The sequence below is a fragment of the Nicotiana attenuata genome, unplaced genomic scaffold (assembly GCF_001879085.1).
Source record: "Nicotiana attenuata strain UT unplaced genomic scaffold, NIATTr2, whole genome shotgun sequence".
NCBI classification, from domain to species: domain Eukaryota; kingdom Viridiplantae; phylum Streptophyta; class Magnoliopsida; order Solanales; family Solanaceae; genus Nicotiana; species Nicotiana attenuata.
In genome coordinates, this window is record NW_017674623.1 from 48,332 (window position 1) to 63,562 (window position 15,231).

The 15,231-nt window shown below is 39.4% G+C and overlaps 1 protein-coding gene across 2 annotated transcripts; it reads right to left on the reverse strand.

Annotated features, from left to right (window-relative positions):
• Positions 1-6,108: 6,108 nt before the first annotated feature.
• On the reverse strand, positions 6,109-14,783 carry LOC109219027 (calmodulin-binding protein 60 D-like). Of its 2 annotated transcripts, XM_019383427.1 has the most exons (8): positions 14,444-14,783; positions 12,661-12,736; positions 11,909-11,967; positions 9,955-10,448; positions 9,720-9,880; positions 9,421-9,624; positions 8,536-8,788; positions 6,109-7,252 (listed from the first exon to the last, which is right to left on the reverse strand). In XM_019383427.1, the coding sequence occupies exons 1-8, from the start codon at positions 14,527-14,529 to the stop codon at positions 6,702-6,704; spliced, it is 1,884 nt and encodes a 627-aa protein (XP_019238972.1). In that variant the 5' UTR covers positions 14,530-14,783; the 3' UTR covers positions 6,109-6,701. The 2 variants fall into 2 exon arrangements, with proteins under 2 accessions (XP_019238972.1, XP_019238973.1); XM_019383428.1 differs by lacking the exons at positions 12,661-12,736; positions 14,444-14,783 and adding an exon at positions 14,194-14,384.
• Between the last annotated feature and the right edge of the window lie 448 nt (positions 14,784-15,231).

Consider the following 15,231-nt stretch of genomic DNA (forward strand, 5'->3'; position numbering starts at 1 on the left):
AAATACCACAAGTCTTGACCTTTTCCAATGAAAACACAGTCTCTAACCACATACACAACCTCAAGACACCTGATTGTTACATGTAGAATTTTGAACACATTAAAATCATTCTCGAGAGTCATTTACTTCTTATTCAAACTGCAATTCACCTGATCAAGCGAACATAACCACCCGTGCCTCATTAGTACTTGACACCGCAGGATATGACCTCATCCCAATACCAACAAACATCTTCCTGCTCCATGCACCGAGCATTCTTTACCAACAACAGCTTAAGACATCCTGTGATTCTCACACATCTACGAAGTAACATACAACCTTTGTCAAAATTTTGCTTCACTCGTGCCATCCTCGGCTCAATTTCCGCAACCAGAACTGATCCGCCAGCATACCTCGATATGGAACCAGCATAGCGCATAACCGTGCAGTCAGCTAATCAATAGCAACCTCCCCAACTTGGCTTGAAGCCATATATCAAGACACACTTAACAACTCATAACACTTTTACTTTAATGATGCCACAATGCCAGCGAGATTAAACTCGAATCATGCACAAGTTTGTGAAAACACAGATCATCTAGTACTGTAATCCTCTACAAATCTCACATTCATTCCCACATCAGCTGAGTCCACCCTCTAGAGCGACTCGAATTTATCAAATTTCAACACGTACTCTTCAATTACACATGAGATCTTCTAACAATACACATAAGAATCATACCATTCAAGAACACTGCGCAGGAGATAACCCACCTGCTTCGCCTCAATTTGGTATTTCAACATACCTTCCACCATTATATACGTTACACAGTCATTAGTCTTCCTGAGTCTGAACTCATACCGCCACATGAAATGTACTTCACTTCCCAAATAGGAGACACGAAAATATTCTTCACACGCCTATACTCGGGCTACACATCAAATCACAATAGGAAACGAACGCTTAACAGCTCATCTATTAACCAACAGACTTCTTCGTCACTACCAAGTCATATAGACACATCTCGCAGTACTAACATACTCATCACATGGATATCCAACTGCCATTTCGGCTAATAGGGACAATACCGAACATGAAAGTTCAAAACACTTGCTCGCACAATCAGCACCTCGGTGCTCAAGCCATAGGCAAAGATCCGGCCTCAAGTCCTCCAGACTGGCCCAACATACTCACAAAGATTACCTCTCGCCCCTCGATCGGGGAATCATAAACCATCAAGGCACATATAATACTGAGCGCTCAGGTGCGTATACAGACCTGAGGAAGGAATTTCAAGAGTTATATCTCAAGCTGAATCAAGTATGCACGATAAGAATTCCAAGAAAGTGAAGTTTTCCAAAAGGTTCAGCAGCCTCTCGAGGATAAATACAGACGTCTTCGTACCGATTCGCGAGACTCTACTAAACCTGCTTATGACTCGTGAGACCTAGTAACCTAGGCTCTTATACCAACTTGTCACGACCCAATTTCCGAACCCGGTCGTGATGGCGCCTCTCGTGAAGACAAGGCCAGCCAACTAACCCAAATCGTCTCTTTAAGCACTATTAAACATAAATGAATAGTTAATTACAACTTAACGGCAATAATAACTGGTGTTTACAACCCAACACAACCCGACCGGGGTGTCACAAGTCACGAGCATCTAAAGAAAACCTTAACACAACTACAGGCCAATAAATATATACTAATAAAATTTCTGGTAACAAAAGACAACATCCGGTGCCGCGAACGCTGGCGGTCACCTTGCTCAGCTACAATAACAATACCTTCAATCCGCTAATAACCCGCTACCGGGTGAACGATACCTGCAACTGCACACGAGGTGCAGGGAGTAAAGTGAGTACTTCCAACTCAGTGAGTAATAGAAGTAAATAATAACTGAGCAGCAAGAAATCACGTAAAGCAACCAATGGGCTGTACAGAAGCCGGGTACAATTTCCGAGAAAACAGTGAAATCAGAGAACTTCTTTAGAAATGTTTCGGCTCAGTTCAAATCTCTTTTGAAAATGGTCCTTTCAATAATTACGAAAACTGTTTCAAATAGGTAGTGCTGATTAGCACAGAAAATCCGCCCCTCGGGCACAAATACCACAGCATAGCAAGTAAAAATGCAAATAAGTATGCAAGATGAACACATAAAAGTTCGCCCCTCGAGCATGAATTTCGTTACTAGTCAGTCATTGTTACCTGACCGGTCAGCCATTGTTACCTGACTGGTCAGTCATTGTTACCTGACCAAAACACGTATGATAGTGTCATTGTTACCACTGTCCAATTCTAAATGGGTACCCGCGCTCACTGTGGGTGTGCAGACTCCAGAGGGGCTCCTACAGCCCAAGCGCTATATCATCATAAGGCCTGAAAGCCTGTACATATCAACATGAGGCCTGAAAGCCTCCTCACATCACTCAGTCTATCCTAACATATGGCCCTCGGCCTCAATCAGTCCAAGGACAATCATAATCCCCTCGGGCATTAGTAAAGAAACAATAATGCTCAGCTCCAACAGTAGTTCAAATATCAGTTAAAACTCAAGGTTGAGTAAAAAATATAGCTGAGGTCATGAAACAGTGTAATGACAATGGACTGAGTTCAAATAATATTTCAAATAATGAGGAAAAACAGTGATGATAGCTCATAGGGAGTTCGAACAGTCGGCAATAAGCCCCAAATATGGCAATAAGACCAAGTCATAGTGAAAAAAAACAACAATAAGTCATAGCGAAATACGCGGTAAAATCAACAACCGGGACGGACCAAGTCACAATCCCCAACGGTGCTCTACCCCACGCTCTCTATATGACGTGCAAGTCACCTCAATATAGCACTATGGGTGCAAAATCCGGGGTTTCAAACCCTCAGGATATCATTTACAATCATTACTCACCTCGAACCGGCGAAATCTCTAGCCTGTGATGCCTTTGCCCCTCAAATCGGCCTCCACGCGCGTCGAATCTAACCAAAATCAGAGCAAATACGTCACACTAAGCCAAGGGAACAATACCCAATCGAAAACAATCAAAATATAGCAAAAATCTCGAAACTAGCAAAACCCGAGCCCCGGGCCCGCTTCTCGAAAAATTACGAAACTTACATTACCGGATTCCTCGTCTCGCCACGAGTCCGTACATACCAAGAACTCCCAAATCCGAGCTCAAATGACCTATCAAATCCCAATTTGAAAATATAAAAACTCAAGCCCTAGCTCTTCCAATTTTTTACTCCAATTTCCATGAATTAAAGGTTGATTCTTCAATAAAATGACTTTTCTAGGTCACGAGACTTACCTCCAATCAATTCCCGTCAAAATCCTCTTCAATTTCTACCAAAAAGCTCTTAAGGTGGTCAATAATGGAGGAAATAATGAATGGGGTCGCGGATGAAATAATATAAAAAAAAACCTCTGGACGCCCAGGTTTTACCTTACGCGAACGCGGTCAACACCCCCGCGTTCGCAATGAACAAATTCCCTTGACCACAAATTACCTCTACGCGGACGCGACTCCAGGTATGCGAACGCGATGCTCCAGCTCACCCTCTTACGCGAACGCGTTCGACCAACCGCGAACGCGATGCACAAACCAGGCAGGACCCCAGGCCCCTTCTACGCGAACGCAAAGCAGCCCTCGCGAATGCGATGGTCTGCACAACTCCTCATCGCGAACGCGCTCCTAAGGCTGCGAACGCGAAGGCCATTTTCCAGGCCTCTCAAATTTACTCTACGCATTCGCGAAACACCCTACGCGAACGCGATGAACAACACTTCTGCAACAACACAGCTGAAAACCTGCAATACTATAAGACCAGAAATGGTCCGATTGACCACCCGAAATCACCCCGAGGCCCCCGGGACCTCAACCAAAAGCACCAACTTATCCCATAACATCATTCAAACTTGTTCCAATCATCAAAACACATCAAACAACGCTAAAACCATCAAATCACATCGAATTCAAGCCTAAGTTCTTCAAAAACTTTCGAAATGCACTTTCGATCAAAAACCCGACCAAACGACGTCCGAATGACCTAAAAATTTGCACATATATCCAAAATCACCTAACGAAGCTACAGGAACTCTCGGAATTCCATTCCGACCCTCGGATCAAATTCTCACCCATCAACCGGAATTCGCCAAAAATACTAACTTCACCAATTCAAGCCTAATTCTACACTGGACCTCCAAAATCAATTCTGACCACGCACCTAAGTCACAAATCATCCCCCGAAGCTAACCGAATTACCGGAAATCACATTTGAACCTTCTAACTCATAAGTCACGTCTGGTTGACTTTTCCAACTGAAGCCTTCCTTAAAGAGACTAAGTGTCTCATTTCTTATCAAAACCAATCCAAATCAACTCTCACACACCACATACCGATAACGAAACGTGAAGAAGCAATAAACGGGGAAAACAGAGCAGTAACACATGAGACGACGGGTCGAGTCGTCACAAAAGTGGCTTGTAATAGGTGTATTACAAGTTAGGAGGAATTAAGAGTTTAATTCCTAAATTGCATAGGTTGTAATCTAAAGATTGCTCATAGTGAAGTTGAAATCCTACCAGTGTAGGTCGTGGTTTTTTATCCCCTTGAACAGGAATTTTTCCACATAAAAGTTCCCTGTTCCATTTACTTACTGTTACATTAGCGATTATCTGTGAAAACCTATATAGGACCTGGTCTCTATATAATTTGGTGGACTCATATATTTTATCAATTTAGCATAAATATGATATGAGTTGAGCTTAAATGCAAAAGCTAGATTTTATATAGTTGACCTCAACTTGTTTGGCTAAATTTTCAATAAGTTAAGGCATATCTTTACATGGGACGGACTTATTTAAACTCTGAAAATTGGAAAGATAATAATTAGAAATCCGCCTTAGATAGAGACTTAACTCATTTGTAAAATATAGCCAGGCAATTCTGAAGCTAGTGATATTATAGACTAAAATTGTTGCCTGAAATGCTGTCTTTAATGAAAAATTAAAGTTGCATCTTGTATTTTCCTGTATGCTAGCTAATCTACATTTTGGTCTATATATTACTGTTATGTGGCTGTAATATTCACAATGTAAAGCTAATGTAATTAACTTGGAAAAAATAGAAAGTAAGGCTAGGAAAAGAGAGGGAGAAGCAAACAGTGCTCTAGTAACTAGTCCATTTTAAATGCAATTATATCGAGAGCAACAACAACAATAACATACCCAGTATTATCCCACACTATAGGGTCTGGAGAAGGTAGTATGTACGCAGACCTTACCCCTAACTTGTGAGGATAGAGAGGTTGTTTCCAATAGACCCTCGGCTCAGGAAAGCATAAGCACCACATTAACGAAAATATAGACAAGGGACAGTACCAAAAAGCCATATAAAAGCAGAATAAAAACAACAAGATAGTAAGGTGATCAACAATGAAAGAAAACAACGGTTAGTCATAAAAACCTACTACCAACAGAAAGGAAATTCAAAAATAGCCAGATTTACCACTGGTCGTTGAAAAATAGCCAAGTTTCAAAAGTCATCGAAATTTAGCCACTTTAAATCTGAGCGAAAACACTGTTCAAAATCCGGAAAAATACGCCCGCAAATTTTACTGAAGTTCCAGCATAAGTATGCTTGAACTCCCTTAAATTTTACGGAAATTCCAGGATAACTATGGTGGAACTCCCGCAAAATTTACGGGAGTTCAAGCATAATTATGCTGGAACTCCCGCAAATTTTACGGGAGTTCCAGCATGTATAATTGTCCAGTATAATATACTGGAGTTTGGTGCTCCAGTCTCCCGCAAATTTTACAGGAGTTAGCAAAGTATACCGGTCCAGCATAATATGCTGGAGTTCGTACACAAATGCACCAGAACTCCCGTATATTATACTGGACCGGTCCCTGTTGTAGCAAAATAGTGGCTATTTTTCATTGACTTGATAAACGCTGGCTATTTTTCAATGACCAGTGTGAAAACTGGCTATACCATGATATTTTAACAGCGAAACTGCGTGCCAATACTACTGTAATGAAACATGAAAATGCACTTGTATATTAAATGCTTAAGATCCGTACATATTGTATTTTTATCATTTTCCTATATAAAATGCAGCATTATATTTTTTTTTTTTTTTTGATGACCGAGAAATCCGTCTGGGGTCGATCCTTTGGACCAACCGCAGCCTTCGAAACTCGGTGGATAACGGGCCCGCCCCTCTACCCTTCTCCACAAAAAAAAAATGCACCATTATATTTTCTTGTAATGAGATCTTCGGCTGAATAAAACACTAGGAATTACAACACTAGTTAATATTAGTAAGAAATTATATTAGCTCAAAATCTTGAGTAAAGAGAAATGAAGTCACTTGCATGTCTCCCAGGAGTAGCTTATGTCCTTTTCAATTTGGGTCTACCTTTCAGCCAGAACCAAGAACACTGGTGTAGTCTTCACAGTGCAGACCATATGCTGTGAAAATCATTATTAACTAATGATTGTTCACATGATGGAGAGAAAAATCTTAGTGCACTTTCGCCCAAACTAGCACCAGATGCATATTCATGGCTGGACCAAACTCCACGACCGAGCAATAGTACTCCTCAAGAGTAAAAGCCCAAACATCACATTGCCCAAGACCTTCACAAGCAACACATTTATCAAATTCAGAGTGTATTCGGCCTCCAAGTGGATGTTATGTTTAGTGTAAAATCAAATTTAGGTGTCATCCAGTTCAACAATTTGTGCTCTTTTGTCAGGGGCTTCCTTCCTGATAAAGATGCCCCATCTCAATGCTGCTTTAAGTTTGAGCCACCCGACAACAGCCTTGCCTGAACGTGTGTGGTCCTCTTGAAAACCATAGGTTGAAGATATGCTGGGCATGTATGATGATCCATACTGGTAATTATCTTGTGTGCTACTAGAAGAAGCATGATTCTGGCCACCCAGGTTGATACGGAGAAGATGTTGCATGTCTTCGTTCTCTAGCATCTCATGACTTCTCATGCGTATTTCTTGCTCCGTAAAGAAGTCATCAGCTCCCTTGTAGGATGGATTAGGGGTGCTAGCAGCAACAAAGCTAGAAAATGACGACTCCGGTGGGCGAAGGGTCTGTATACTCCCACTTCCAGATGGCTGAGTTTGTTGTGACGTGCCCACAAAGTGGTGGTTCTGAGGGGGAAACGGAGCACCATTTAACTGTTCATTGACACTTAGATTCGCGTTCTGAGACTGTATGGTATATGAACCGGTACGGCTATCATTATACCCTGGAAAAACAGAGAATATGCGCAATACTTGGTAAATGTTATGTTAGAGAGTAGAGACAAGTAGGTGTCATAGCATATCAATGAGTTAGCATAGTTGAGCAGTTATTCATGCATATTACCAGCCAATTGTTAAGTGAGAGTTAGAAAGCATTACAGGGCTTAACTAGAGAATGAGTGTCACAATATATCAGTAAAATATGTAGCTTAAGAAACTGACTATATTCCATTTATGAGACAAATTGACTAGGCATGGTGACTAAGAAGTCAATTTGACTTGTGCATTATTTTAGTAGTAGAAAAGGAAGGAAATAGTTGTTTATAAGTTGATTTACGAGTAAAACACCAGGTCATCATTGCTTCAACTATTAGTGCATTTTGATGACACGACCCGGGCTCAAGTGTTCAATCCGCTTTGGCCCGATCCCTCTGGGTCACTTCAAAGCTTTTGAGCCTCATGGTTTTATCCCCTTTGACTTTTAACCCACAAGACACCTCAACAGTTGATTGCTGAACTCGCCCTTATATGGTCCCTAACTTTCCCCTCCCATTCCGATGTGCAATTTGCCCAAGGCAAGTTCCACAGCAAACAGTCTTTTGAGTTCAATTGGTAGCTGTCCATGGCGCATTACACTCACTGCCCTCCACACCACCAACCCCCCTCCCCCCCCCCCAAAAAAAAAAAAAAACCCCCATTAGGGGATCATCATTCTCAGTTTCTCCCTGAGGTTTGTCCCATCACCGTACTAGGGAATGTACCAGTTTTGACACCACCTGTCACTGTCCAGACAACTGCCAAGGCATTGTCCACTTTGGCTCGACTCCTCTAGGTCACCTCAAGGTTTTTAGACCTCACAGTTTTGCCCCCTTGGGCTTCAACCCAAAAGGCGCCTCAAAAATTGAATCATAAATTCACAGTTATGGCCCCTAACTTTCCCTTCGCATTCTGATGTGAGATTTGCCTAAGGCAACCCCACAATATCACAAGTTTAGGACAATATTGAGTCTTGATGGTTTAAACATAAGGAAAGAAGGGCATGCCAAAGTATGCCCAATGCATTATTTGACCCTCAGAGCTCAGGCTTATGTTTCTGGAATTGTGGAGAAGTTTCTTATCATTTAGATCCCACCTCTTCTACCAATGAATTATCTTTCGAGTTACTGAAAGGCTCAGTAAGAAGCCAAAACAGCAGTAAAAGCAAAGCAATTGGCCAAATTTAACATACTTCAAGATGAACATATCTTAGGCACCCGACAAATATCTTGCATCTGATGTATATTTATACCTCCAATGTTCCGTCCTGGATCCACTGCAGGCTGCTCCGATGAAATTGAAGCAGGAAAATTTGGTAGGTTGAGTTGATGATCAAAAGAACTTGAATGGTTCTGAGAGCCAGTTGTAAGATCAAATGAATTTGAATGGTTCTGAGGATCATCTGAGGTTTGATTCTGATTAAGGCTTAAAAGAGATTCGCCATCATATTCAACAACATTCATCCAGTTGTCATATGCCTTCTTGACTAAGGTGTCCACATATTCCTGCAAGAACACTTTGATGTTTGCTTAATCTCTTCTTCATACAGGGGAAATCAAAGAATCCAAAGTCAAACTGATACAACTGATAGAAACATGGTATATAGTAACAACACTACTTTCAAAATTTTAGCATATGACACAGACAAACGAAAGAGTGCAAGCTGCATCAGAATAGGGAGCTGATTGGGTGAGTTGGGTCGGATTTAGATAGGCTAAAATGGTTTTAGTAAAAGATTTGGTCTCAAATAATTTTGGGCCAGGCATGGTTGGGTCGAAAGGCTTGGACTGTGCAAATAACGGAAAACAAGATTTATTCCATTTAAGAACATGCTCAATAGAACCATTTCCTTGACTTCAGTATCCAATATGACAATTTAAACATTTTTCTGGAGGTGCTCGAAAAGATAAATTCTTCTCTGCTTTTACTGCAAGCAACTAGAAAAGCATATTATTTTCTTTTTTCTTTCTTTTACAAATTGTTCGATGTTTCCATAACAACTCATTCAAAAGAAGAAAAAAGAATCAAAGACACTTGGTTATGTAAAACAATATCGACAACAACAATAACAACTACAGCCCCAAACAAGTTGGGGAAAGACAATTATTCAAAAGAGGAAAAGTTCAAGACTATAAACCTTTTGATTCTCCGAAAGAGAATCAACTGAATGAAACTGTCCGCCAGAGATTAAACCACACAACTCATAGATATTGATAAAAACAACTCCAACACTCCTCATATCATCAGGATAGTAGACATGGAGCTTCCCGCTAAGAACACAGGTCTTCGCGTGCTCCACTAGAGCATCCCACATCTTATTTGACATTCCACTTCCCAAGATCTGAGACAATAAGGTGATGAAACAAAAAGAAATTGTTAATATACAACCACAATTATCATATTATATTCTCCAACACAACGGGTTTAATTTATTACATTTCGGAGCCTCTGAGAGTCTCTCACAATGAATCGTAGGAAGTCTTCCACCGTATGTATGCCAGCTTTATTTAGCCTCTTGTGGAAGGATCCATCTTTCCCTATCTTTTCCAATCTCCAAACGTCATCATTTAATGCAGGTGGATAATGTTTCTTGTACACTGAAGAAGAAGACAGTCACATAATTGTAATTTGCATACAAAATGGCACATAATTTGACATAATATAGACTTACATTCTCCTCGATGATCCTTCACACTAAAGGCTTCTGTTTTTGCCTCACGAATGTGCATTCCCTCGCGAGAACCTGATACGACTTTTAAGCCTAGTCTGAACTTTCTGCTTCTTATCCAACTAGAGTTGTCGGTAAATGTCAGCTCGCCAAGGCTACCTACACCGTCCTTCAATATCACTTGCAAGTCTCCTGTAAGAAGCGGCCTTTTACCTTCACGCTCCTTCACAATATGAGACTCAAATTCTTCTCGAGTCCAGCCATCATCATCCTCGTTATTAAAATCTCCTCCAAGTACAACAACATCTAGTTTAACAGCAGACTCTGGACCCGATGTTACAACATGGCATGTATTTCCATCAAGCAAGACAATATGGATTGCAGAACCCCGCTCTCCTTCTACTTTCCCTCCTGTAAAGAGAGGCAGTGACAATTTAGACCTGAACTGAAGCTGCAAATTTCTCCCATCTGGCCCTTCAATTCTGTTTGGAGAAACCCTGCATAATGTTTTAGTTGTTCAATATCAAGAAAGAAGGGACTGTCATATAAAGCAAAATTACTACGGGAACTCAAGCAAGCAGAGGCATTATTACTCTAGCTTCTGATGAAATTGCTTGAGCGGCAAAGGGTTTAGCCAATAACCTCAAGGCTCTGATCCAAATTTATGGCAGACAGTTTTTTTAAAGTCAGATCTATTCAACATTCTTGGGAGAAGAAACAAGATTGCATATTATTTAGATGCAAATGTTAGTCATAATTTTTCTTGGAACATTGATTCTATTAAACAGTCAGCATCCAGTGGGAAGACTAGCCATAAATCTTTACAATATTGAAATAAAACTCAGCACAAGCAGTGACATTATAAACAAATTGAAGCTTGGAGCTGTGACAAATTACAATAAAACCATCAAAGCAATGAGTAATTTCTCTTTGAAGAGATTCACATATAAAATACTATGGAAAGTACTTAAAGCTGAGTGAATCATATGAAGCAACAGATATTAAAGTGAGGGAAAATAGATGATTCCAATCTGATTGATGCCTTGCCCATTTCCATTTATTATGATTTAATGTCTAAACTACTTGTAGAGCTCTTTAACAATAGAAAGACTTGAAGAAACAACTTAGAAACAATATTTTAACTCTCTAATACCTTTCCAAACTGATTTTCCGTAACCACTCTTTTGACAATTCTAACTTTGATATTTCGCTGCACTATCATTGCATGACGAATGCAAATACAAAATTTACAACTTGGACAGTAACCAACAAATTGATCGCCAGAACAATACTGAATGGATGCTAAAACTAAGGGAACCAGGGCAATCGCTTCTTCGAGACCAATTCCAACAATATCGAAATTCTAGTTAGAACCCGGCTGCTTTCTTGGAAGTAATTGATAGGCAGGTGTCAGTTCTCATAGCGAGGTTTAGGCCGATGGAGTCAACCCCGACCTACACAACTACGCAAAAATATGAACAAAACATGTGCATCTCTACGCAAGGGTGTGGCTTAGAGGTCAACGGAACGGATGAAAATCATATGAGACCAGGGTTCAAATCCCACCAAAAGCAAAAAAACGCTAGGAGATTTCTTCTCATCTGCACACACCTTGGCAGAAAAAGTTACCCGATATCTGTGCTGGTGAGAGGTTGCAGGTACAAGGTAGAATAGTCGAGGTGTGACTGAGCTGGTCCAGACACCATCAATATTGTTTTTAAAAAAACTAGCAGTACCAGCCTGGCTTAAATTTAATATGTCCATCAGAAACCATGAAAACCTCCTCTCTACTGTACCAACTTCCGCAGTTCGCATCTCAATTCTATTTCAGGTAAACATTCAAAACTTTAAGAGTGAGTCAAATGATCCTCAATGGATTAATTGTAAACACCTAGAAAATAGTGTGTAAGTCAAACCTATGTTCTGAAACATCTAATGAAGATATGTGAAGCCATACCTTGCATTAAGTTTAGCCGGGCCAAGTTTTGCCAATGCACGCTCCACTTCTTCACTAACCTAGTGAGCACAAAGGAATATCCAGAAATAAAGATAAAAGAACCAATTAAATCTAGAAGACATCTTGTTCAAGTGCAACAACAATGAAAGATCATGCATTTTGCAATAATACAAAAAACAGGAAAGATAAGCATTTCAGCATTTTTTCCAGTATAGCAGTTCATGGACCGGTAAATAAACATTCGCGATCCAAATATTTCAATGCCATGCATCACAACATGAATAAAAAATAGCCATTCCCAAATAGTATTCACATTAAGACCTTGAAATTAAGGACAAGGGGGGAGGGAGAGAGAGAGACAACTACTATTGAGATTAGAGAGATAGAGAGAGAGAGAGAGAGAGAACTTCTATAGAGATTACAACAGTTATAGTTAAATCCAAAACAATGACATATTGGACAAATGGTCCCATAACCCCTTGCAATAACTCATCAATTCTAAGCGGTGCATCGAGCTCAAATATCTATAACTTGTTCTATTTAGCTTGTCTAGGCATAATTTCTGCATCTTTTCATTTTTTTCGTTTAAACTTCCTTTTACACTACTAGGTAAATATCTGTAGTTTCCAACTAATACTAGATTTAGATACACTGATGGGTGGTTGAAACAACCATGTTAGATATTACTAAGATAGTGGTTCCTAACATTCAATGAGCAGCAAGAGAATTTATAAAGGGCCTAATAGTCTTACAACTCTCCGAAGAATTGGCTCCAGTGATGAGCAAAGTTTCTGCAGACTGTCCACCTTTAGCGCTTCAACGATAACACTGCACTAACCATATACTTTTCAACAAATGATGCTATAATTACAGCTACAATAGGTATTGAATTTCAGCTTCTCGGGGAAGAGTAAGACAATCCAGTTCACACAATTTCATGTTTGATTGGAACACAGGATATTACACATCCAATAACTATGGATATATTGTTTTGCATTACAAAAGCCTATGACTAGAATTGCCAAATCTTAAATGAAACATTTTCTAGCGGGTGACAATAAAAGTACTGATATAGTTGATTGACCATCACATAGAATAGGCCTGTGAAAGAGGCATCAGCCAATTGGATGGTCAGAGATGCCAAAGCGTTTTTCAGGATCTTGAGATGCGCATGTACATTCATGGTTGCAAATTAGAGGGGCCAACATTCACCTCTTTGTGATGTTCGGTTAATCTATTGACAGTTGAGTTGAAAGCTCAAACTTTGACTAACCTATCGGAACTGACCTACTACATCACTTCTATTACTGTGGCAAGCAATCATACCATTCCATTTTGCAAGATACTGGCAACAAGAGGTGGCAACTGCCAAAAATGTAGCTCATATCACCTCATTTCAACTTCCTCACGAGACACCAGTGCGTATATTACACTTAACAAATGGAGCCATAATACATCAAACAGCAATATGAACTTTTTCAAATACTGCACCATATCTATAGGTCACAGAAATGCGATCAGAATTGAACTTAAGGGACATGGTTCGACTTCGACTTTCACTAGAAGAACTAAAAAACCCAAGAATAAGTATCTCTCCTCAACAATTATAACTCTTCCTTCCCTCAATTATAACTTTTCTTAACAAATTTATTACCCGATACCCCATTATGCTACCAGCACTCCCCACCTTCACTCTCCACAACAATTCGTGTAACGTCTTTAGTAAGCATCTCCACAAATTTCTCCAATTTTAAGCACTAGCTACTATTGAGACATACAACAACAACAACAACAACCCAGTAAAATCCCATTAGTGGGGTCTGGGGAGGATAGTGTGTATGCAGACCTTACCCCTACCCGAAGGAGTAGAGAGGCTATTTCCGAAAGACCATCGGCTCAAGAAAAGAAAAAGACAAAAGGACAAAAGGAGACAATATTAGTATCACTACAGAAATCATATGAAGAATAGGAACAACATGAAATCCAGAAGAAAGATGCAAAGCATAAGCGTGAGACATAATTAACACTATTTGATAAAAATACAATCCGGTGCTTCATTGCTACCCCATTGCCAAAATTAGCTCAGCGCATATATAGAAAGAAAGAAGCACTAAAACCTATGTTTACATGGTACATAAATCAAATGAGTGTGCAAGAAAAAACAATCTAACATAGACTAAACCCAATATATAACACAAAATATTACTCCCTCTATCCTAGTTTATGTGTGTTGGCTAAACTGGCAAAAACATGGTATTGATATTGTCTGCTTTGGGTTCTCATACCATTAAATATCCCTACTGTAGCTTCCCAATCATTTTGTCTGCACACCAACAATGTGACACTTTTTTTTTAATCTATTCCAAAAAAATGATGTATTTCTTTATAGAGAAACGATTTAACTTTAAATTTCTCATTTTCCGTCACACAACTATCAAAAGTCAAACTATGTTACATAAACTGGGACGAGGGTTTATAATTTAAATATATAGTTTTTGATGAATTTAAAAAAAAAAAAGAATTAAGGTAAAATACCTGGCAAGAGCTGGTCTTTTCCTATCAGGTTGACTTTCCTCATTAGTGCTAACATCAAGTGTACGTTTTTCTCCACTCTTCTGCATTTTTTCTCTTAATTGGGATCTGATTTTTCAACTGTTTTTCAGTTATTATAATTTTTGCTCCAAGCGAATCAGATTCTAACGGCAAAAAAGAAGATTAAAAGGAGGAGAAAATAAAGTAAGAAAGTGAAGATGAAAGTGAAAAGACAAAGCGGGAAAATTGAAAGAAGAGAAATGGTTGAGTGGTTTCGCGGAAAGTTCGAGGAAGATCTTTGGATTCTCTACTAACTGTTAAAAAGTTTACTGTTTTGATGGCTGCCCCTCTTTGGCTTGCACTGTGGATATATTGAAAAGATTTTTACCACTATGAACCAAACAATGTTAAATTATTAGTACGATTTAAGATATAAATTAAAATTTTAAAAAAAATATGGAAATGGGTCAGAAATATTCTTATCATTTGGTAAATAGTTTACATTTACCCTCCCTCTATTTTTTGGTCCAAAAATTATACAATGTTATCTTTCGTCCCACAACTAAGTAAAAATAGCACGGAGTAACAGTTTTTGGACTGGTCATTCAAAATAGTTCGCGTTTGTAAAGTTATTGAAAAATAACCACTATTTTGCAGCAACACGGAAAGTTCCAGCATAATATACTGAAGATTGATGCACCTGTGTATGAACTTCCAACATATTATGCTGGAACTCCAACACGCGAAAAGTTCCAGTATAATATACTGGAGATTGGCTCCAATCTTCAGTA

Bases quoted from the DNA above. Each gene is read 5' to 3' on its own strand.
- LOC109219027 (XM_019383427.1), bottom strand. From the start codon at position 14,529: ATGCAGAAGAGTGGAGAAAAACGTACACTTGATGTTAGCACTAATGAG. The intron at 9,881-9,954 runs GTAAGTCTATAT...CTTCTTCTTCAG, and splicing joins GAAGGATCATCGAGGAGAAT to TGTACAAGAAACATTATCCA. The intron at 7,253-8,535 runs GTATAAATATAC...CTGTTTTTCCAG, and splicing joins TCCAGGACGGAACATTGGAG to GGTATAATGATAGCCGTACC.